This window comes from Bactrocera oleae, chromosome 3 (genome assembly GCF_042242935.1).
Source record: "Bactrocera oleae isolate idBacOlea1 chromosome 3, idBacOlea1, whole genome shotgun sequence".
Classification (NCBI taxonomy): Eukaryota; Metazoa; Arthropoda; class Insecta; order Diptera; family Tephritidae; genus Bactrocera; species Bactrocera oleae.
The window spans coordinates 44,041,537-44,067,669 of NC_091537.1; the positions used below are offsets into that span (position 1 = coordinate 44,041,537).

General features: G+C 33.7%; 1 protein-coding gene and 1 pseudogene across 1 annotated transcript; one reads left to right on the forward strand and one right to left on the reverse strand.

Moving 5' to 3' along the window:
• The first annotated feature begins 2,674 nt into the window (after nt 1-2,674).
• Nucleotides 2,675-3,830, forward strand: LOC138856145 (putative nuclease HARBI1; annotated as a pseudogene).
• A 9,072-nt stretch (nt 3,831-12,902) lies between these two features.
• Vps11 (vacuolar protein sorting 11) lies at nt 12,903-15,531 on the reverse strand. Its single transcript, XM_014240705.3, has one exon. The coding sequence runs from the start codon at nt 15,336-15,338 to the stop codon at nt 12,957-12,959; it is 2,382 nt and encodes a 793-aa protein (XP_014096180.1). The 5' UTR covers nt 15,339-15,531; the 3' UTR covers nt 12,903-12,956.
• Between the last annotated feature and the right edge of the window lie 10,602 nt (nt 15,532-26,133).

Genomic DNA, 26,133 nt, shown 5'->3' on the forward strand with positions numbered 1-26,133 from the left:
ATTGATCCGTGAGCTCACTCCGAGATCCTAATTTCAAAATCTTGTGACGAACACGAATATCAGAACAAAACAGAAACGACGGTAAACTGCCAGAAGCAACTAGACAGCAAATTCGTGATTGCCAGAATGTTCTAGAAACTAAGTTAAGAGCAATTAAGATACAAATAAGAAGTTGTGAAGTCGGATAATGAGTAGTAAAGCGTTCAGTTTTTTTGATTAGAAATAAAATCTAAGCGTATAGCCATAACATTGGGACTTTTGTTTAACAAACTACTGATCGAACACGAGAGTGAGTTAAAAGGTAGACGACTTACTGAAAAATCCGTTACAATTGGTGTCAGAATTGGGATTGTCAAATAAACTTCCAAGGAGAGAATTGTTTGAAAATGGCACGGTTTAACGATTTGAAGATTCCACAACTGATAAAAAAGCCGGAAATACGTGATTTAGCAACAAAGGGAGTAAAGTACAAATTACAGTCGCGGTTACGAAAAGCCTCTGACGCCGTGCCAAGCCTTTTGCATACACCAGAACGATTAGGACTGAGATTTCTTTTATAATTTTGTTTTGAGCAATTTGATATTCATATCAATAGATATGGATGCATATAAACGTATAAAAATATAAGCCAAAAGACTAACATGCAGCTGTAAAATCAAAGCAAGTCTCGAAGCATAGTTTTTATTCAATGAGCAGCTCTGTTCACTCGTAATTGTAAAAAATTCTCCTTTCGAGCTAGCTGTGATGGATTTCCACCCATCGTGATATGTTAGATTTTGATAATTCACACGCTGGACCACAATTCGTCTCCTCTTCTATAAATCTCCCTTCTCTAGAAATTTTCTATAATTCCTCTCTATTTTAAAGTTTAAATATTTGAATACTAACTCAAGAGTGAGAGTCAAAGTAGTTTATTGATCGAGAAATCCGTTACAATTGGTGTCAGAAGTGGGATTGTCAAATAAACTTCCAAGGAGAGGATTGTTTAAAATGGGCAAGTTTAACGATCTGAAGATTCGTCAACTGAAAAAGGAACTGAAAAAACATGGCGTGGGCAACAAAGGGAGTAAAGTTCAAATTACAAAAGACTAACATGCAGCTGTAAAATCAAAGCAAGTCTCTGAGCATAATTTTTATTCAATGATCAGCTCTGTTTACTCGCCTTTTTAAAAATGTCTCCTTCCGTGCTAGCTATGGTGGATTTCCACCCATCGTGATTTATTAGATTTTGACAATTCACACGCTGGACCGAAATTGAACCTTTTCTATAAATCTACGCCCTCTGGATCTTCTCTATAATTTACGTTCTCTGGTTGAAATAATTGTTTACAATATAATGCATATGTGAGTATGTATCTGTTGTCACAAAAATCTTTCATTGTATTGGAGTTTCGGAACTGCTATGGACCAATCGCCGCGGTATGTTGCCCTTGTCAAATAACGCCATCAACGCTTTAAGTGTTTTGGTGTTCTCAGCTTTTGTCGGCAATACGAACGCTATACCGACTTTTTTCGACACTGTTTGATGCATATCATAAAATTATTGATATTTATATTTGACGGCTGCTAATATGATCGTATCAACTCATGCTTGGCAAATACTAGTTCATTTGACATTTGTCACAGTGAAAGGACGAAAAAAATAGGTAGTCAAAAACTAAAATGTAATTAAAATACTGGACGACCCCATAAATATATCTTAATCATTTAAATTTGTTTTATTTGTTTGATACAAAATATTTTGTTGATCTAATGTTAAAATTTAATGAATTTTCAGTGTTTAAAATCATTAAGTTCCTGAATCCATTCTCAAAAAGTTATGATAATCTCTTTCGCTTGATATTTTCAATTCATCCAAAATTTTCATGTGTAAATTGCTTCCTTTTTGATGCCTAACTTACAGACAAAACATGTTTTTATTGGGCGTAACAAAGAATTTATATCGATATATTAAAATTATCAGAATGTAGTTTTAAATTGTATCAATGAATGCAAGTATAAGTGTTGCAAATGAACAAATACAAATACTGGCCACATATTAGCTCTGGAAACAATTAGATGCACACTAAAACTGGAAAGTATTTTTAATTTTATCGTAGGAGTATGGTGATTGACATATAAGCAATTTTGTATCATTTAAAACGTAGTTTTTGTTTCTTATTTGACATGGTTGTTTAATTGAATATCTATTAAATTACTACAGTTAAAAAGATTATTCTGGAATTTGCAAATAATAGTCGGTCATTTAAGAATATATATTAATATAAACTGATTTTATTTTGAAAAAATACAAAAGTTTTACATATAATCAATATATTTTGGACAACTTTTTCATAAATTAAAAGAAAATAGCAATATGCAACCATTTTCCTGTCAAAAGTCGGCCATCTTGGCTGTCATCGAATCTCAACCTCTAGGCGTACTTGACGTTTCTTCATGGACACTTCTCAGCTGTAGCTTTGTTTAAATCGATAGTTTCTCTACTCCCCCATTACAATGATTCAGTCCATAGTGTCTCATCTCTAATTGAGCAATATCAGTTACTAATTTGTTATTTGTGTTAAAGCAGGCAATAAAAACTGAGCAGAAAAATGGAGGATGCAATTGGGCTAATTTATATCATGGATAAATCTATGATTTATATCATAATGAAAAAAAGAAAAGAGAATTTTGAATAACAAAGTGCTTTTCTCCTAGCTGCACACGCAGGCGGAATCTGGCTATTTTGCGCAACAGGGAAGATCCCTTTTTATACGAGGAAACTACGTTTAGGAAGTTCTTTCGATTTCCAAAATCTTTATGCTGGGATCTCATCCAACAACTGAAGCCGTATAACCAACAGCAATCCTCGATTCCGTTTGAGCTTTGGGTGAGTTAAATTTTAATATTAAAGGAACAGTATGTCTCCAGCACTCATTTTTCTAGTTCATTTCAGTTCTATAGTTTTTAAGCAATGGCCCATACCAGTAATCCGTGGGAATTAGATATTTCTCAGTGATGAGCCAATCTAGCGTTTCCCGTATCATTGAACAAATTTGTAAATTGGTGGTGGAGCGTAAACACGCCAAAGTGCGATTTCCTAATTCTGTTGAAGAATGCAATAGAGTTAAGACTGTGTAAGTTGTAGTTCAATTTCGCTCTACAACTAATTATTTTATTCCAGTTTTTATTTGAATTGATTGCACTCATGTTGAAATAATGCTGAAGTGGTAAGTATAAAAATTAATAATTAATTAACTGATTTATGTATCTCATAAGTTTGTGACGATAAACTAATTTTTCGGCACGTGAATGCAAGATTCCCGGGCTCATGCCATGACTCCGATATATAGACAATTTCGCCAGTAAGGATAAAACTTATAAGAGAACATTCTTACGGTGCCTTTAAATGGCTTTTGGGTGGTTAAGGATATCCATTGGATCCATGTCTTCTTATACCGGTGACAAATCTTGCTACACCAAATGAACAAAATTACAATATAAAGCATATAAGAGCAAGGAACACCATTGAAAGAGCATTTGGAGTTTTAAAATCACGTTTTCGTTGCATTTCAAAAGAACGTACATTGCGGTACAAACATTCAAAAGCTGCATTATTTGTTTATACATGCATAATTTTACACAATATATTATAAAAACGTGGCATTTTAATAGATGAAACCGAAACATTGCCAGAAGACTCACCTCCTGAAGATTTGGGAGCAATCTCTGGAATCCATTCGGATATAATATAATTAAATTTGTATCAAAATTTCATTTAACAGTAAATGGAAATTTATTTACAATTCATTTATTTTTAAATAAACCCGAAAAAATATACATATATCTAATTTATTTTTTTTTATTTTCTATTCTAATTTTTTAACAAAAACAGTTAATTTCACCTCATGTAAATGATGCTAGGTAATGGAATAAACTTTAATATATTAAAAATTTAAATAGCATTAATTTCATGATGGAAAGTTAGGTTTAATTACTTATTTAAGGTCATTTATTAGAGTTATATATTGTCGTTATCTTTCATGGCTAGGTGCCAATAGATAGCTTTTTTTCTGTGTTGAATTTGATCATGCAAAGAGTTGTTATTTCGATGATCTAATCCTGTTTGGATCGGTAAGTTTTACGGTTTTACAGGTATTCATGCATACTTATATTTGAGTCAATCAAAATGCCGCAACATTATTATCACTCAAATACATATTTAATATTGTAATAATAATGATGCATATTAAACGGAACACTTACTGTTATTATAAAAGTCATAAAGTAACATATTGTAACGGATTTCTCGATAAATCGTCTACCTTGTAACTCACTCTTGAGTTCGATCACTGGATTGTTAAATAAAAGCCCCAATTTTACGGCTTTACACTTACCTTTATTTCTAATTCCAACAACTTAACACTTATTGCTCGTTATTCGAGCTTACAACTCCTTGCTTATGTCTCAATTGCACTTAAATCAACAACACCAACTAGAACCGCGTTTTCTGCACAAACCGGTAGCCCTTATATAGTAAATCTTTAACAAAAGTTCGCTACTAGAACATTCTGGCAACTTCGATTTTGTTCTATCATCCGTGCTCGTCACAATATAATATATAAATCAACTTTTTATACTCTCGCAACCTGTTGCTACAGAGTATAATAGTTTTGTTTACCTAACGGTTGTTTGTATCACCTAAAACTAATCGAGTTAGATATAGGGTTATATATATATAAATGATCAGGGTGAAGAGACGAGTTGAAATCCGGGTGACTGTCTGTCCGTCCGTCCGTCCGTGCAAGCTCTAACTTGAGTAAAAATTGAGATATCTTTATGAAAGTTGGTAGACATGTTTCTTGGTACCGTGAGACGGTTGGTATTGCAGATGGGCGTAATCAGACCACTGCCACGCCCACAAAACGCCATTAATCAAAAACAAATAACTTGCCATAACTAAGCTCCGCAATAAGTAACAAGACTGTTATTTGGTACACAGGATCACATTAGAGAGGGGCATCTGCAGTTAAAACTTTTTTTGTAAAAGTGGGCGTGGTCCCGCCTCTAATAGGTTTAATGTGCATATCTCCTAAACCGCTAATGCTATAATAACAAAATTCACTAGAAGCAAATGTTTTTAGCACTTCTATTGACGGTGTGAAAATAGTTGAAATCGGGTGGCAACTCCGCCCACTCCCCATATAACGGTACTGTTAAAAACTACTAAAAGCGCGATAAATCCAGCACTAAACACGCCAGAGATAAATTTTATCTCTGAGATGGTATAAGATGACTTTATAGGAACCGCGTTCAAAATTAGACAGTGGGCGTGGCACAGCCCACTTTTAGGTGAAAACCCATATCTTGAGATCTGCTTAACCGATTTCAACCAAATTCGGTGCGTAACGTTCTTTTTATGTTTCTATGTCATAGTGCGAAAATGGGCGAAATCGGATTACAACCACGCCTATTTCCCATATAACACCAATTTCAATTCCATCTGATTCTTTCACTTTCCAGTATGCAAATTTAGCAACAATGATTGTATCGGGGTAAAACTTTGCGCGAATAATGCGTTTAAAGTATGCCACCTTGTGACCAAAAATTGTCTAAATCGAACCAAAACTGATCAAGCCCCTAAATACTAAATATATGGACCCCAGTGCCTATAGTTGACCTTCCACCGAAAATATCAGTCAATCCACAAAGAATTCTCAAACGAGTTACTATTTGTCTTTGCGAGAGTATAAAATGTTCAGTTACATCCGAACTTAGCCCTTCCTTACTTGTTTAAATATCTTTTTATTCAAAATTTTAGCATTTAACATCTCATCATTAGACTTAAAATTAAGGATATCACTATCTTTAGATAAAAAGTTGGTAAAAGTATAGTTTAGGTCCCCCAACTAAGGAGGCCTCAAAACTGATGTTTTTTTTTAATCGACTTATTTTTACGCGTAGATTACAAATCCGTGAGCGGAAATTGAATTTTTGGGTCGGCTTTAGAATAACGTCCCAGGCTTTCGGGGATAAAATGGGTATGGGCGGATAGAGGAGATCCTCCAGTTCAAGAATATATATAGATATAGCCGTACTTAAATAGTCGAAATTTTGAACTTTAAACCCAAATATCTCGAAAACTATAAGTTTCCCGCGGCTATATCTATGTATACTCTTGATCTGGAGGATCTCCTCTATCCGCCCATACACATTTTATCCCCGAAAGCCTAGGACGTTATACTAAAGTTTTCCCGAATTTTTTTCAATATTTCTATTTTTTTTTAAATTAAAAAAAAAAACCAAAAAAAATTTTGTTGAATTTGAAAATGTGATATGTGCAAAGTGTGTTAAATAAATTTTGAAAAATATACATAAATTATTGAAAAAATCACTTTGTAATCCACGCGTAAAAATAAGCTGATTTAAAAAAAAATTTAATTTTTGAGGCCTCTTTAGTTGGGGGACCTAAACTATACATTTACCAAAAAGTTTTTGGTAATAAAAAAAAATAGGCTTCAAAGCATCAGTTGATAAATTATTTCTATGATCTGTAAGATCACTACCTACCTACCCAAATAACCTTCGGAATCTAGATTTATATCAATGTTAAAATCAGTCAAATCCAATAATGCGTGCCTTTTCCATTCATTGTCCAATTCCTATAGTACAATATGATCTTTTGATGATGATAAAACAGGGAACCTTCTTAAAATGATACTGAGCGACTTTAACGAGTAAAACATTGCTACTTTAGGTTCTAAAATGTTTAAAAACCCATAAAATATCTGACGTTTGTACTTTGCCATTATCAATCAAGTCCCTTAAGCTTTCGTTTGCTCCAAGATCCACGTAAAGATTGTCTATTAAGACAAACAGTCGAGGGTTTTTGTGATCCAGGTTTAAAATGTCGTCGTTCCTTATGTAAGCAATATCGATGTAGTTTGAACAGAGATTTCACCACTTTCTCAATCTCAGGTTTCACCTTGTGTAATACAGGTTTCCCTGTTTGAAGCATTTTGTTAAAATCTGTAAAAAATACCTAGTACTTAACTTAAAAAATGCAAAGTAATAAAAGTGAACCGATTATCTATGGTTTTAATCATAGTTTGTACTGTAGGAGATGGGTCTGAAAGTAACTGGCTTTGGAGAAAAACCTGTAAAGGTATGTATTGCTCTGGAACTCGGTCAACACAAATTTGCAGTGAAAACCAACATGTGTACCTTGGTGACAAGATGTTTGCTACATGCATGTTAAGCATTAAGATGTATGCCGTGACATGAACATTTGATTAATGCTAGGCCGTCAATAAGAGTGCGTACGAGATGGCAATCACGACAGCAGTGTGGCAAATTTGTTAAAGCATCACGTTCTGGGATAATTTTTGGCAACAGGTTCTACTGTCACTTTTCGCACGCAATTTATGCAAATAATCGGCAAAAATAAATTTTTGTCTGCACATCAGCAAACATATGCACATATGCAAACAAGCAACACAGTAGCTGTACTGCTGCAATTATTACGTAGCTCGAACACATCCTATCTTTCTTAAGTAATGCAAATATCGATTTGTGTCCTCCAGCCATAACATTGGTAGTGTCAGAAGAGAATCCAACTAAATTGTTCAAAGGTATACTTTTTTCTGACAAGAATTTCTTTAGTAAAGAATACAAGCCTTCACATGACATACTTGCACGCAGGACATATGTTTGGAATGTCGGGGTCTATTCTGGATAAGTAGGAGTTAATCCTGCTACAATATCCAGAACGATGTTGCGCGGAGGTCACTCTGGTTTCGCGAGTCAGCTCGAGCTCTACATCTGCTTTTTCTACGCATACCATGCCAAAAAAACACTGATGTCTTACAAAAAGAAATATACTATTTAATTACTTTATTGTAGTTTTAACTTTTATTTAAACTCAAAAATTAAATTTTAAAAGAAGATAGGTAAAAATTCTTCAACTGAAAAATTCGGTGTTAGGTTAGGTTATCTTAGGAGGTCGATCCCAAGTCACTTGGACGGCTTAAAACGCCGGTCAGTTGCGATACCTAAAAACTCCTATGATCTGGATCAAAAGACCCTGACAAGTCGACAAAATGCCGTCCTCCATACAACTTTGGCAACTAGCATCGGGTAGTACTCTAAGCCGTACCGATGAGTGTCCATTGGACAGTGTCCAGTGAGAACTCCTACCATAGCTGCCAGATGCACTTTGCTCAGGGCGAGAAGTTCCCCCGACTTCCTGCGATCCACTCTTGACCAGAAGGATTTCGCGGTCTCGATCCCATTCCGATGTGAGCGGGGCAAGGGTGCCCCCCTGGCTAGCTAATCGGCTTTGCAGTTTCCAGCGATTCCGCTGTGACCAGGCACCCAAACGAGCCTGATATTGAAGTAGACAGATTATATTTCTAGTGAGGACAGACACTGCTTGACTAACTTTGATTGCACAGTTCGCGCACTCAGAGCTAGTATTGCCGCCCTACTATCGGAGTGGATGCTCACTTCTCTAAACGAAAAATTCGGTGTATTTATATCAAAAAAGTATTCGTAAAAAAATTGTATATATAAACTAAAATTAATTTTATTTTTAAATAATATCTGGTAGCGAATCTATTCATCATTATAACTTCCTTTGATCTATTTGCCATTGAAAAACCAAATTTTTTTGTTCGCTCCGCAGAGATTTCTCCCCTATCATTGATTATGTTTTTGAATGCATGCCGATAGCAAGTCCCAAATTTGCCCACAAGTGCTTAATTGGATTGAGATCCGGGGACTGAGGGGGCGTTCCTAAAACTGTATGTTTCGAGCCGTTGCCATGTTGAATATGTAACGCCTGGAAAATCCGAATTTATCTGCGCTAATTTTTAAATTATCTTTTAATTTTTTTATATTGCCGGTGAACCATTTTATCATTAATAAACTGCATGTTTCTGACACACATACAGTTCCACAGCAGTATATTTCCATCCCCGTCCTTAACCGAACATATTGTGTTTTTCCTTTTGGAATTCACTTTTCGCCAAACTTTGTTGCCATAATCAGGTCTAAATATGTTGAACTTCGTTTCGTCATTAAAATATTATTTTCGACCAAACTTGATACCACGATTTACGTACGTTTTTTCGAATTCCATATGCTTCTTTATATTATTTTCATTTATAAGCGGTTTCACTCGTAGAGTTCGCACATTATAACCAGCAGCTCTAAGCGTTCTGTGTACAGTTTCATCGTTGACACTTATTCTAGCATACTAAATGAGGCTTTGATTAATTTTCGAAGTTGAAGCACGTGGATTTTCTTTAATTTTTCTCCCGACTTTGAAGTTTTTCAGGCTCTGCAAAATGCTGTGGTAAATTTTGATATCTCTTGCAACGTTTTTACTTTCGAAAATTAAATATTATTTTTCTTTCTTCGAATATGGTTTTTATTGATTCTCTTCCCATATTTTACACAATTTATCGTATATTATATTGTCGACGCAATAGCGAATATTTAGAATAGTTGACAAGTGAACCGGTTTTTTTAAAATGTTTAAAGGCTCGAGTTTTTCTGTTTTTCAATTTATATAACTCTTTCGAAAACCACGGACTTATACTTTTGTTTTTGTTAACAATTACTATTGGAACATACTTTTCAAATAATTTCATAATAATGTTATTAAAATGAGAGACACTCAATTCAATGTCACCATTATAATTAGGCCATGTTATTGTAGAAAGTTCTGTATTTAATTTTTTTAAATTAGCTTTTGCAAAGTTAAACCGAGTACAGAAGCACGAAGTTTGATGATTATTATCCCGTACAATGCCTGAGATTTCGACAGATATTTCCAAAGCAGGATGGTATGAGTCCTCTGGTAGAACAAGAGGATTACTCTGAATAACGGAACACTTTGCAGAGGTATCAACGTGTACTAAATCTAAGCATTTACCAAATTTATTCGGAATCAAATTAATTTGGTTCAGACCCAACTCGGACATTTTTTCGAAAAACTCATTAAAACATGACCGATTACAAATCGGCACGATATAGTCATCGAAAGGTTTCCACGAAGCACACGGTAAATTGAAATCACCTAATACAATTATTGAATCTGCATTATTTGCCATCGAGGTAGCACTATTTATTAAAGAAGCATGCTGCATGTATACAGATAAGTCCGAATGGGGTGGTATATAAGATAGGGTTAAATAAATAAAGCAACTATTAACGTATACTCTAATACATTTAAATTCAAATGAGTCGGTCCCTGGAACAAGAATATTGTCAGATGGGATAGAGGAATGCACGGCAAATAGAACACCTTCACCGATTCTGTTCAGTCGATCACATCTAAAAATTTGAAATTGGCTGTTCAAAATCTCATTATCAAAAATGTGAGGTTTTAACCAAGTTTCTGTAAATCCAATTATATGGAAATTAAAATTGGAACTGTTCAAATACAAGTCAGTTAATTTTGTATTAAGACCTCTAACATTTTGATAATAAATGCTTAGCGAATTTCTACCAATCAGTTTTTTATATCGGTGGTTGCTTTTGGTAATTTAACACTGTTTTCCTCAGTTTGACTTCTAAGTTTAGGTTTAAATTCGCGTACAAAAGTCCCAGGTGGCCAGATGAACTATCTAAGATCTTTTTGAATGTTTCAAGAGATACGTCTATTTTAAACGATGATATACTTCTATCATAATTGAAGTTAAATTTACGTATATTGATATCATCGATTTTTAAACGTGACGAAATGTAAGATTTAATGTCCTCCACCAAGGTATCTTTGGCAAGTCTCGAAATAAATATAGACTTTTTAGGTGGAATAACTATCAAGTTATTAACTGATGCTACTAAGTTAATAGGGGGAGCCTCTGGAATTGTGAGACACTTATTACTATTAGATAGAGCTTTTGGGGAATTGAGCTCTTTGGAAGTTGACGGCTTATCACCTTGAGGGCAAGGAGAAGAGAGATTTATTAGGTCATTGGGAGGAGACGTTCTTTTCTGAACAGAAGAACTAAGTGTTACTTCATCGGAAGGACGTTTACGCTTAGGAGCAGGTTTAGAGGATTCGTGAGAATCATTCAGGCACTTAAAAGATTTGAACAATTTTTCATAGTGCCTAAATTTTTCAGTGAGGGTTACAAGATCACGACCGATTTCGTTAAAGCCATTGCGTGTCTCCCTATAAACTTTAAATAGATCGATTTCAATAGATCTACAATTTAAACAGGACCAACGCAATCCCTTACAGTCGATAATAGAATCTAAGATTCTACCAGTCAGTCCAGCACATTTAATATGGGCAAGCCCATCACAAAGCCAGCGTGAAACGTAGCGATCTGACTCGCCTTTAATGTTACCATTGGGAAAGTTACAAGACATAATAAACCACAAGAATGAAGATCAAATAAAAGAGTAGGCAGAACAAAATTTAATAGATAAATAATAAATTAGTGTGTTAATAATATATTAATAATAATAAATTCAATTAAGAACAATTTTTTTTATCAAAGTTTTAAACCAAGACAAGCAATATAGCGAGCAGTTTAAGAAGCACTGTAACAAATAAAAAGCTAAACGCAACACAGCTGTAAATAAAGAAGTAAATAAGATAAACAAAGTGAGAAAATAGAACAAAATAAAACAAAATGAAACAAAAGGCTGACTCGGCACCAAAAATTGGAAAGTTTAAACTTTTTAATACTTTTTAATACCGCACAAAACAGAACATTTAATACTTATCATGAAACTGAGAGTTTAATCACTAAAAATTTGTATTAACACCGTAATAACAATCAATTAAACTTCAAGAATTTTTTAAAATAAAAATACAAATGTACACAGCTAAAAAATTACAGCTTAAGAGCTTGAAGTGTTGGCACCTTTTTTAAATTCATATTTTTGTATAAAATAAGTCTTGCTTTTTTATATTTTAATTCATCGTTAAAACTTTATTTAAAGTAATAATAAAGTTTCGAAAATAAGTCTTTAAACCAAAAATTTTTTGATTTTTTTTTACTAAAAAAATATAATTACCGAATACTGTATACTGTATATATATATAAGGTATATGCATATATATATTCGACGATATATATTTTTTGGTGAATGGCTGTTCGATAATTTGTTTCATTCAGTTTTTATTTTAATAAAAGTTAGGTATAAACACTAATAGTTATAACTTAATATTATGTATATATTTTTATACTCTCGCCACCTGTTGCTACAGAGTATAATAGTTTTGTTCACCTAACGGTTGTTTGTATCACCTAAAACTAATCGAGTTAGATATAGGGTTATATATATACAAGGTAAAATTCCAAAGTTCCAGGACTTTTTAAACAACGTGGCTTCTAGTGGCACCATTTGTCTGAAATTGTTATCCCTCAATTGTGTATTCTTCAGTGTTGTCGGTAAAATTTATATAATAGCTGACTTGTATAACAGCTGAGATATCGCGCTATATGTGACATTACATTTGTAGTGTCGGTCGGAAAATGATCATCAAACAAAGAGCCAACATTAAGTTTTGTTTTAAAATTGGTAAGACTTTTACCAAAACACAGCAAATGATGAAACAAGTTATGGCGAATCGGAATTATCAATATCCGCAGCGTCGGTTTATCGTATTTTGACAGAAAATATGGCGACAAGTGGCGTCTTATGCAGGAATAAATAATCATATTGTTCGAACTTGCGAATTCTTAAATGCAGAACTTATTCCTGAAATAATTTTGAAGAATGCTGCAGAACTGACGGTTCATGGTCAAATAAAAGTTCATTCCGGTTATGTAGACCCGACTGTCATGCGAAAGTCCTCACGCTCGAAACTTTTTCTTCTTGTACTTAACTAGTTTTTTGCAGCACTATATAGTAGCTTTACCTACGGCTCTTAAAAATTATTGCATAATACTTTAAAATAATCACAGTAACAAATTATATCAATTCTTTATTTAAAAAAAAAAATATATATAAAATTATTTCCTAGAAGTATTTAACAAATTCTTCGAAAATAACATAGAAACTATTGTCATTGTATTAGGTATATACCATTTAATTTGTTCCATAATTTGGATTTTAGATTCATTGATCAACTCTTCTGAGTTTAAACATACAGTACAAAATTTATCGCTTAAACTGTGTTCAACACATTCTAAATGGAAAGCGTGTTGACACAAAAAGTAAATAGATGGTAGACTTAGCTTACATTTACAAATAGCGCACACACTTTTTCTAAATTCAATGGGACACATTCTAAAACTAGATAAGGAATCGACAAAAGCCCGCAGAGAATTAACCATAACTTTAATATCGATACATGATTTTATTTTGTAGTCTGATTTACTTTTGCAAAAGAGTTGCTTTAGGTGAATTACATTAAACATTTTTGCTACAGATATTCCTTGAACTAGTGGCAGTATATTTTGTTTACTTTCATTAAGCATTTTTCTTGTTATACGATCTAAATGATCCTTTGCGATTTGCGAGCTATATTTCATTATTTCTATTGTCTGCAAACTAATACTTTTATTCATAACACTTATTTTCCTCAATTTGACGGGTATATCTATATCAATATGCTTAATGGAGTATCTAAAATGCATTTGTAACATTTTGAAATTTTCACACAAAAAAATAACGCCAGGCCAGAAAGAGTAATTTACAAAAGTTATTAACATTTGCTCCGAATATGCCTCAAAATTATTGTCTAAAAAATTTAATATATCTGAAATATTTTTTCTTTCGCTGTACCATTCAAGCAAATGTAATTCTAGGAGAACGCCAAATACTTCCGATTTATTATGGACAGATATTAAATATTCTAAATATTCAATACAATTTTCTTGTGTATTAATTAAAGGTGATATATAACGTATAGGATTTTTAGACACCTTAAGCAAAGTAAAAATTTTTCTCCAATGTTTTGAAATTATCATAGGATGTTTCGTTATCGCATAATACAAATCATTCTCATAGGATTCTGACAAGGTGGACATTGTTGTATCAGTTAAATAGTTTTTGGAGTATTCACTTTCATAAGAGACGTCATCTATACTAGTCTTAAAACACAAGTTGTGTCTTGTATTACAACCTTTCAAAAGTTCCATTTGAGAATTTGAAGCTTTATTAATATTTACCGAATAATTTATGTAATACGATAAGTGATAACTATACTTTGAATTTAAAAGCCTCTTTATGATGAAGTAGGGATCTATCAAACCTATTGTTTCCTTGTATTTGGATGTAGCAGATATCAAGTCACCTTTAGACAGTAGGTAATCACCAAAATTCAACAAAATACAACCAATAAAAGCTTTCTTTTTCTCACAAAGAATGCTTAGAGCAAGGTCAAAAAAATTACTATTCATTAACGTCAACAATTTGTTAAGAAGGCTTCGTTCCTTAGTAATGTAGATCGTATTACTCATTAATATATAGCAGGATATTTCATTGGATACCAATATATCTTTGTTTGAGTTTGAAATTTTCTTTTGGAAAACAATAGCCTTGTTAATTATATCTATAATTGTTATATAACTACGGCAACTGTCTTCAGATTCCATTAATATGATAATATTTTGATTTAGACAAGCAATAATTTTTTTTTTGCCCCCAATGGCGTAACAAGGACCTCTTCCATCTATGGTAAAACAATAAAGGGCATCCTCTCTACCGACCAAGAAAAATGAATTATCAGAATTATGTAGAATTGAACTGCAACTATTAGTTGAAAAATATTCCAAATTTTTTTCGGTACTACCATTATCCAATACATTATAGAAACCAACTTTTTCTTCCGAACATAGAAATAAATATAGATACTCTTTTTTATGTAGAAATTCTATGCCTAATATGCTACAATTGCCGGTTGAAATGCAGAAGAAATTTGACGACATATCCGAACTCATAACCGATCGATGAATTAATAAATTTCCATTATCCAATCCAATAGAAATGCATAAATATTCTTTTATTAAGCATGTTCGGATTGTTGTTACGCGCCCATACTGATTTAGAACTGCTGAAGCCACACATGGAGCGCCTTCACGCTTATTAAGTTTTGCAAGGTTTAACACTTCTACACGAATTTTCCCAGATGATTCGTCTTCAGCTACTAACACCAGAAATTCGTTATTAGTTGTAAGAGCGCAGAATCGAACCTCAGAGCATTGATAACGAAAACAAATTGTCCAAGAGTTTCTGAAGTAAACATGAATGAATCCCGACACTTCACAGAAAATATAGATATTTCCATTGGCGCAATGTGCAGTTATTTCCGATTGTACGTCAACTTTACAACAACTGGAAAGTACCACAAGATCAAAAAACTCGCAGCTCTTCCACTCATGCACAATCATAATTTATGGAATTGCAAGGAAATCAGTTTCGATACAGACTTTTAAAAGTTATTTAAAAAAAAAAGTAATAATTAATATTTGTTATTATTGAAGTCACGACTTTTTTAACCAATTTATCGAAAACTTTTATCACGAAGTTCGTTTTGTTCCACTATTTAGTGATTCAAAATACCTGAGATTGAGCTGCATAATAATCGAACGGACTATCGATAGTATTGTAACGGATTTCTCGATAAATTGTCAACCTGTAACTCACTCTTGAGTTCGATCACTGGATTGTTAAATAAAAGTCCCAATTTAATGGCTACACACTTATCTTTATTTCTAATTCCAACAACTTAACACTTATTGCTCATTATTCGAGCTTACAACTTCTTGCTTATAGCTTAATTGCTCTTATCACGACAACACTCTAACTAGAACTGTGTTTGCTGCACAGTCCGGCAGCCCTTATATAGTAAATCTGTAACAAAACATTTCTTCTAGAACGTTCTGGCAACTACGAATTCGCTAACTAGTTGCTTCTGGCAGTTTATTGTTGATTCGATTTTGTTCTATCATCCGTGTTCGTCACAGTATATTTTGACTATCAATGGTTTATGCTTTAAGTGTGCTCTTACACACAGACTCTTTTGTAACCCAAACCGGTTTATTGTAGGCAGGGGGACGACAAGGAAAGACGAAGGGACCGTGCCACTCGTGTTAATACTTAAAGATTAGAAAATTCCTGTTATAAATTTGACCATGAAAATATTAGTAGAGGGTATTCAATACATTCTGGTGGATTAGGGAATGCCCGTCTTAAGTATTTCTTTGAAACTTTTAAGCGGGTAGGTATTACGCATATTGTTCTACCACATTCATGCTAAGTCATTACAAGCAAAATGTGGTTCCACCATCCCAACATACAAATTAACTATGCAACACACTCTAAGTGTCGCACAGCCGAACCGCACAAACATTTTCGAAAATTTTATGAAAAGGAATGACAGAAAACTCGATTCGAGTTGCTGGACTCTTCTTGCTCGTGTGAATGCACAGAGCGACACCAAAAGAGAATTTGCCAAAAATGAGGGTCAAAAGAGTCTGTGTGTAAAACCACACTAACGAAACATTCGCTGTCTAGTTGCTTCTGGCAGATTTTGGTAGGTTCGATTATGTTCTATCATCCGAGTTCGTAACAATAGAAATTATTAAATAAATCTAATATATAGGATCGGCTTTAGAATGCGTCCCATGATTTCAGGGATTAAATGGGAATGGGCGGATAAAAGAGGTTCTGCAGTTCTAGAATATATATAGATATAGCCGCGGGAAACTTATAGTTTTTGAGATATTTGCGCTTAAATTTGAAAATTTCAACTATTTAAAGTACGCATTTTTTTGATTGATTGAGTTTTACACTTATAAATTTCACATTCGGGGTCGGCTTTAGTATACCGTTCCAGACTTTCGGGGATAAAATGGGTATGGGCGGATAGAGGAGATTCTCCAGATCAAGAATATATATAGATATAGCGCGGGAAACTTATAGTTTTCGAGATATTTACGTTTAATGAATATTTTGAAAATTTCAAATTACAAAAGATGTCGATAAGGTAACACTGGTTATTTGACATTTTGCAACCCCTTTTTTATTGTCAGAATTAATAGAATTTAACAATAATTTAAATACTCAATTAAACTATTTTAAACACTATATGATGTAAAATAAATAAAAATGTAAAAACAAATTAGTGAAGTGTTAGTGGATATATAAGTGAAAAACATAAGTGTAAAATTAATATTAAATCGAAAAAAAAACGTATTCTAAATAGTTGTTATTATTTATTATATAATATTGTAAATTGTAATTTTAATTTTATTTAGTACTCCTGATTTTGGAGAATAAAATTGAAACATATTATGAGAACATTCTGTTTAGATCGAGTTTCAAATGTACATATATACATAAGTACATACACTCAGAGGCATGAGTCTCCCTACAGTGCACATAAACGAATATTACGTTAATTAATTTTAATTTGACAGGGTTGGAGAGAATGTTTCGGCAAGCTAGATTGCTAATATCTGATAGGAGAGCAGCATTAAGGGCTAAAAACGTCAAAAAATTACTATTTTTAAACAAAAACAAGTGGATTATTGAGGAATAAAGTATTTTTATTATTTTAAGTATAAATTATAACAAATGTACCTTTTTATAACTCGTCAAAACTCAGAGCAGTTTTAACATGAAAAATTGTGACTTTAACTAATGACTTTGACTATTTTTGTTTTGTTTTCCGTTCCTGTTCATGTTTTGTTTTCTAAATAAATCCTAAGACTATTTCATAAAAATTAAGTGTATAAAGACAAGGCCTCTTAATTTAAACCAGCGAAATGTAACAGCCGTCCCTGGCGGCAATTTACTGTCAAAAATTCCTCATGCCCACAGATTTTCTGTGGCGCATACCTAAATAATAATAAGCGTTGAAAACTGACAGCTCATTAACATGTAAAGTTCGCTATAGAAAAGAAAGAAATTGCATCTCAACAGCCAATATTGTAACGGATTTCTCAATAAATTTTCTACATTTTATCGCTCATAATTTTGGAGCGGTGTCTCTAGCTGTATATCTTTCATCTCGTCTTCTATGATGCTGTTGACTTCCTTAGCATTCCTTCCCCAGTTGGCGTTAATTCCTAATTTGAAATCAATCGATAGTCAAAGATCGTTACCGAAAATTACCTTTGCTGCAATTATTTAAATTAAAAATTACCTTTTTCGCCGTTGTTTTATGTACAGGAGACCGATAAAAAATCAGGAAGAAGAATATATGGGTATCCCAATCTTTTTGATACTTGTCCACAACTTTCCTTAAATGTTCTTCCAAAGTTCGATTGAATCGTTCTACCATGCCATCGGACTGCGGATGTAGTGCAGTTGTACGGGTTTTCCAGACACCCAGTTTCTGGCACATTTGAAGAATTAGAGCTGATTCAAAAGTTCTCTCTTGGTCAGAATGTAATTCTTTTGAAACACCATTACATCCGCTACTTTTTCTGCCTCTTGGTTAGAAAATGTGTATGTCTCTGAACATTTGCTGAAATAGTCCATGGTCACCAAAACATTTGTTTCCAAACTTAATGATAGGAAATGGACCAGCTACATCCATTGCAATTTGCTCAAACGGCGCATCCGAATGACCAAGACCCTGGACCTCGGCCCTTTAGCAGCAATGCAGTCGACATAATTGGCGATCCACTCCGTAAATGATTGACGACAACCAACCCAATAAAATCTTTCTTTAAATTTCTTCGAGGTTTTAGTGATACCCATGTGTCCTCCACTTGGACTGTTGTGCAGCTCATTAAGAGCTGCGCGAATTTTTGCTTTCGGAGAAATCATCAGAACTTGGGGGTTTGCCCATTCTCGATGAAAGCAGCCGCACATCACTTTTAAATTACTCCGCTCTGTCCAATATGCTTTTGTGACTTGCCTTCCGATAGTTATTTCTCCACTCGTGGTACATTTGTACAACTCCACTGCATGCAATACACCCAGCAGTTCTGGATCTTCTTGCAAAGAGTCATCCGTTTCAACTTAAATTTTTTCCTGCTCTTCCACTTGCTGGTATACACACTTCATGCTCCCCCGACTGTGAAAACCCTTGTACTGGTACACATGTTTCTTGATCTAACTGTGAGGACACCTGCTCTGACATACGCAAGTCAAGCTCTTTCTACTGTGAGGACCCTTGTACTGGTATAGACGCTTTCTGCTCTTCCGTTTGTGAGGACACTTAGTCTGGTATACAAGCTGCTTGCTTTTCTAACTGTGAGAACCATTTTAAGAGTTCACACGAGTTATATATTCGGAAACGATAACTGTGGATCTTCAGGAACAAACACTGAATTAAAAACACAATTGTTTTCTTTATTTTCTTAAATCAACTCGAGTTTGCTGTGATGCCCGGCTATACCGCTTATTCCAGCAAGCTCAAAATATGCTGAGTCTGCGGTTTGGGTCACTTATTAGCGGATCATGCGATGTGGTGCAGTACATGCCGTCGTTAGACTTAATTCCACTCTGAGAAGCCTCCTGACTTCTCTTATTTATAATTTTAAAACTTATAATTTTATTTCTTTTATTCAAGATGCGTTGAATGACAATAGTTATACTCATTAATGAGATTATAAATACGGCGGCGCTAATGTCATAAGTTATATTTGTAGCCCACCACAAACTCACCAATACACCATACCAGATGACACCACACAGGACAATACAACACCGCGCGTGTACATCACCAGCTAACAAAAAGGATGGTCCGCGTAGCTTTTTCATCTCATTCGATACGACAGCTCCCGCGCACAACGTCGTCTCAACACCACTCCGCACGCATCTCATACATTCGTTTTTGTCTACGGGCCTGAGCGCCAGATATATGTTTTACAAAAACAATAAGCAGGATTGCTATAAATAAGTAAGCAAAGGCAAGAGAGAAAATAGCCAAAATAAAAAAAAATCAAAAACATACATACATATATGTACATCCACTTTGTTCTAATATATACATATATGTAAATAATCCTGTAAACACATACAAGGTCCGTTCCAAAGTAAACAGTAAAAAAGTAACTAAGTCAACTCTAGTGGCGCCATTTATATGTCAACTATTGCGTTAGAGTCTGCTATCCTTTATCGACTCCCAGTAAAAATTTCATGACATTTAATCTATTGGAAGTGAAGTTATTGCGTTTTAAGTGGCAGTATGTTTTTGTCATCGGTGCGAATCGGTGCGGTGATTGACTGACGACCAAAAATTGCTCAGAATTCAACATTCGAAGGACATCATTAAAGAGACAAAAAAAAAAGACCTGAACTTCCTTTACAAGATTGTGACTGGTGACGAAACGTGGTGTTTTCAATATGATCCCGAAACGAAACGCCAGAGTGCTGAATGGAAGGCGCTGGACGAGCCGAAACCCAAAAAATCGCGCCTGGAGAAGTCAAAAGTGAAGACAACGCTGATTTGTTCTTATGATTCCAAGGGTATTCTCCCCAAAGAATTTGTTCCACCCGGCCAAAACGTTAATGCGGTATTCTACCTTGGAGTTTTGAAGTGTTTGGTGCGCCGTATCGATCGACGGTTGTGGCCGATTATTTGACCAAAAATCACATTTAACAATCAACCACTCCCCGTATTCACTTGATATGGCACCGTGCGACTTCTACGTTTTCAGAAAAATGCATTTGCCGATGAAAGGAAAGCGTTATACAGACGTGGAGGCCATTCAAAAAGCTTGCACCAGTATACTGGCGGCCATACCGGGCAACGAGCTAAAACACTCGTTTGACACGCTTTTGGACCGTGCAAAAAGCTGTATTAAAGCAGAAGGAGACTATTTTGAATAAAATTAATTGATTTAGCCGATAAAACCGTTTGTTCTGAATTTAAAGTATCGAGAACACAATCCATATTTTGATAGTATATATTTTTATTTATGGCTTCATAGGATGTAGTAAACAAAAACAAAATTCAAATTATATTTGCATTTTTTGTAACAAAATATATATATTATATATTACCTAAGTTCCATAGAAAATAATTGTATGTACAAATTCATCTATTTGTGTTCTGGCACTTGCACAGGCAACATATAAATTTAGTTTTTAACTAAATTGGAAAAGAAGAAAATTAAAGGTATTAAATCTAGTGCATAGAAATATAATTTATTACTATTAATTTTAATTTTGTTAAGATACAAGTAGAATTTGTCCTATCAATCACTAGACAGCGTGTTCAGCAAATTATGAAACATGAAATGAGACTTAACTTTGAATAAAAACTAACCCAGAAGCGACATAAAAATGACCGTGTTTTATTTTGCGACAGATAAAGGTTTTGGAAGCACGAGTTTGAAAACCTAATTTTTAGTGATGAGAAAAAATTAATCTCGGATGGTCCAGATGGTCATCACAAATATTGACAAGATCCACGACATCCAAGAGAGACTTGCTTTAAGCGAAACCATGGTGAGGGATCTTTAATGGTATGGGCTGCCTTTAGCGCTAAAAGTATATCTCACATGAGCTTTTACTGACTAAACTGAATGCCGAAGTATACATTGATCTATTAGATAGTTCGCTCATTCCTTTTGTTGAGAACTTTCATGACCAAAATTGGATATTTCAACAAGACAACGCCCCCATTCTTGTGGCTCGCGCTACAAAATAATTTTTATGGGATTGGCCAGCTTTGAGTCCTGATCTCAGCCCAATAGAGGATCTTCGGGGTATACTTTCTGCTAAAGTATTATAAAAGCACATGCCAAGCAGTATGATTCTATTAAGCAGTCAAAAAGTGTCAAGCCTAGAAGAGTCCATGCCACGAAGACTGTGTTTGGTAAAAGTACATAAAGGTAATACTATTAGGTACTGAAAATATTTAACATTTCAATGGCTTGAAGTTAATTTTATCATATAATTACTATAATAATATTTTATATTAATTGCAAGGAGATCCCTATTTTGCACATATAATTATTTTCGATGGAACTTAGGTAATATATATAATTTATGTCATAAAAAATGCGAATATAATTTGAATTTTGTTTTTGTTTACTACATCCTATGAAGCCATAAATAAAAACATATACTATCAAAATATTTAATGTGTTCTCGATACTTTAAATTGGAGTTGCACATATAATTCTTTTACGAAGGTATAATTGCCAAGCGCAATATAAATATAAAACATATTTACAAAGGTCATAATAAGCATAAGCAATAAAATAAACATACATTTATACATTAGTGCTAAGGAAAATACCTGCACATTAACAACTCCGTTTTCACGCTCTTCTTCTCTTGCAAAAATATACAATAGAATTGCAATTTAGACATACATATGGCATAGAACCTGCCTCTCTCTTTTACCCTACACTGGGTATTATTACATTATTTATTTAAAAAAATTACCAAAAAAAAAAAAAAACAAATACAAAGATCGTAAAATTCATAAATAATTAAGCGGTAATAAAGCTGTATAGTATTGGATTTTACTTAAACAAATATATTCACCAACAAAATATATTCAGTATACTTACATACTTCTTCATATGTAATTTATACTCATTTTCAAAGTCTACATTGGCAATTATCCGGCAAAACTCCTTGTTCTTTAATAAACAAAAACAAGCATGATTACGAACCAAACAAAAACGCATTGATCTCTCTAACGAGCTTTCAACTGCGTTTGTGCGTGTGTGCGTATCTTAGCAAGCAAAAAAGTCCATCTATTAGGATATATCTTTATAACACACATTCGGACATAAGAAATACAAATTAGTTAAAAGAGCGGTTAAGCAAAACAAAAAATATACAAATATATAAAAATATGTATATATATATATATACAGATATAAAATAATACCAATAATAAATTTGGAAATAATACGAAACTGTATTATTAAACGATACAATATATATAACAAATACTTTATTTTTTGCTTTTATTGCTATATTCAAATCAGTATAGACTGAAAAAATCATTACACTTATTTAAAAATATAAATAAAATGTTTAATGTTGATAAAAAAAAACATACCCTGGAGCTACACTCTCATAACAAGTTGCTATATTTATTTCAGAAAGTGACAGGTTAATAAGATACTGCACTAGGTTTTCAACTTCACCGATTCAAGATAACTTTGAATCGTTATATAAATAAAAAAGGAAAATTTTAACAATTTTTGAATTCGTCTCCAAGCGGCTCATGACGCCATAGTAGAAACTGAGTCATCAGATTTAGCTGAAAATTTAAAATCCTCGGCTTTCGCCAAATACGAAAACTGCTTAGACCAGTTTGAAGAAACTGAAGCAATGATTTCTGATAAACGAAAATTAATTAAAGCCATTGCACCTACTCCACATCCGAGAGTAGAGCTGCCACAAATCCAATGCCAAGATGCAAGTTCAGGCATCTACCTCAAGGTGCACGAATGCACAGAAATCTTTCGTGGTGGTTATGAACAATGGCCATCCTGCCGGGATATGTTTACAGCCGTTTTCATAAACCATCCCAAATTATCAAATGCAGAAAAAATGTATCACCTTCGACACAAAATAAAAGGTAAAGCAGGCGTAATAGTCAAACAATTACTTAATGACGAAAATTTCAATTTCGCTGGAGAAGCTCTTAAATCACGATACGAAAACGAAAGGATATTGGTCGAAAAACAAAGATCGATATTAATGAACTTGCCACAGATTCAAAAGGAAACAAGTGAAGAATTTATCACACATCAATCCACTGTTTTAAATTGTTTGTCGGTTTTATCGACACAGCACAACAATATTCCCCCAGACAGCTGGAACCATACTGGTAAACATATGCACCGCCGCATTACCAGAAAAATCATTATTTCTATGTGAGCAATCGCTCTTATCACGAAGAAAATGCCTCATGTGGCAACAGACGACAGACTTCCTAACTACCCAGTATGAAATCGCAGAAATAGTAGACAAAAAAAAAAAAATAGACAAAACGAAAAGTGTTCAACACGACTCAAATTTTAAAACTTAAAGAAAGAAACTATTTCGTGAGATCAAAAAAATTATGTACAAATTGCTTGTCACAAGCGCATACATATAAAAATTACAAAAGCAAATTCAATTGCTTATATTGTCACAAAAGACACCGAAAATTCAAAGGAAAACTTTAATTCACAATTAAGGAAATTTCGGACGTTAGCAAAACGGACCCGTCATATCAATTACAACACCAAAAGATCAATATTGTGAATCCTTCTACAAAGTTACAACTACTCGATCAAATAATGGTCGGTACGTCGTATAACTACCACTAAAGCCACAACTTTCCAACACTCCACAAATTGGTACAAAAAACCAAGTTAGAGCTTATTCTGACAACCCCAGTGTTAAAAACATAAATACAGATAATTCAACTAAATCATCCATTAAATTCGAAAAGGGTAGTACAACGAAAACACAGGGGATCCCATGGAATGCGATATCTGACTAGTTTTCATATCCTACTGAGCCAATATCCGCATTATCCGCAATAACAATTTCGACCCCGCAGGATGGCTTTCGCCAAATTATGATACCAGCAAAAATCCTAAGTTTTCTTTACTCAGAAAAATGATCACCATTCTCAAATAATCTAAACATTTCCGAGTTGAGTTGAGTTTAAGGTTGAACACTAATTAAAACGGCTAACAAATCAAGGCGAATATATGCCTATACGAGTATACATAATCTTATAGTACACTAACTACATACATATAAAATCAAATAGACGGACAATTACACTATTTGTATATTGCTATTTATATTATATGCTGTCGGCCTTCGTCGTCTATTACCCCGAACAACCATTTGTACATTGTGCCTCCTAGACTAATTAGGCCTCTCTTCTTTCTTCCCTCTTTCTTAGGTGTGTAGTCGATCTAAGTTTTGCTTTGATTATTTTAAGTCCATTCAAAAGAAGTTACTTATTTCTGCCAGTCTTAGTTTTTTTTCCACATCTTCTACCAATATTGTTAACTCTTTCGGATGTACTTGTATAATATGCATTATTGTATTTACCTCGTGGACGAGTTCTACTTCGTTGAGTTAAATCATCGTGTATCCTTCATCCGCATGCTACTTATAGAATCACTGTCACCATTTCTTGGCGGTAATCAGAAACGCTATTATCCACATGGTCTGAAAATAGATTTGCCCGTGAATTAACTTCTCTGCTTTAGCTAATTTAAGTGGCCTCTTTATGTTAGCTACATGAATGTTTTACAGGGTAGTAATTCGAAACTACGGTTCGTCCTTGTGTCTATCTTGAATTATGTGTTGTTTCGCTTGGTCTATTGCTTTTTTTAAAATGATTGGATATATACTATTTTTTGTGTTTTTTGGTGTACATTTAATGGTTGAGTGATATCTGTCATTATAGTTACCTATAACGATCTGTATCCTCATTTCTGTTGAGAGACTTGGATCCTCAAGTCCTGTTACTTTTTCTGACAGGGTTGAGTGCAGCCTCTCAATGTCTGCATTGCCTGTAAAGGAATTAGGGTTTGTTAGGTGTACCTCTACTTTTTCTGCATTGAAGAACTGTATCAACTGTCCGGCCCTGAATTCATTATCCATTATGATTTGTTTTGGTTTTTTGAACTTCACGAAATGTGAAATTATAATGGGCTTCTTTGCCCTTCTATTTCTATCAGTTATCCTGTATGCCCGTGCATTTTGTCAGTTTGTCAATAACTGTGACAAAAGACTATTTTTTTAAATGAAAAATGTCTACATGTATTATTTCGCTTTTATCTGTTGGTGTCTCCGTTAGTTTAAACTTTGATCTTGTCAGTTTCCTATCATACTTAACTCTTTGGCACTTTTCACAGTTATTTATTATTAATGTATGTGTAGTATGTGCTCTTTGAATTTAGGATAGTATATTTTGTTTAAGTATATTGTAAGTTTTGTTTATTCTGCAACGTGTTGACTCATTATTATGGTAAAGTGAGATTTGCTTATGTAAATCTTCTTCTTTTTCTTTTTCTATTTCTGTTGCTCTTTTTCTACATTTGACAAATTTAAAATTATTTTGATGTGAAAACATCGAAATCATTAATATTTCAATTTTATGATAATCAGATTCAGTGACTTCTGAGAATATGCCGATACTCCCTTTTCCTTTAATGTGCCGACTGAACACCTTTTTTTATTATGTACTCTTCCTCCATTGGGTTGATTTCTATTATCTTCCACCCGTTATGATTTGAATTTTAT

What these genes read in the sequence shown, in the direction of transcription:
- Vps11 (XM_014240705.3), bottom strand. Translation starts at nt 15,338, where the DNA reads ATGATTGTGCATGAGTGGAAGAGCTGCGAGTTTTTTGATCTTGTGGTA.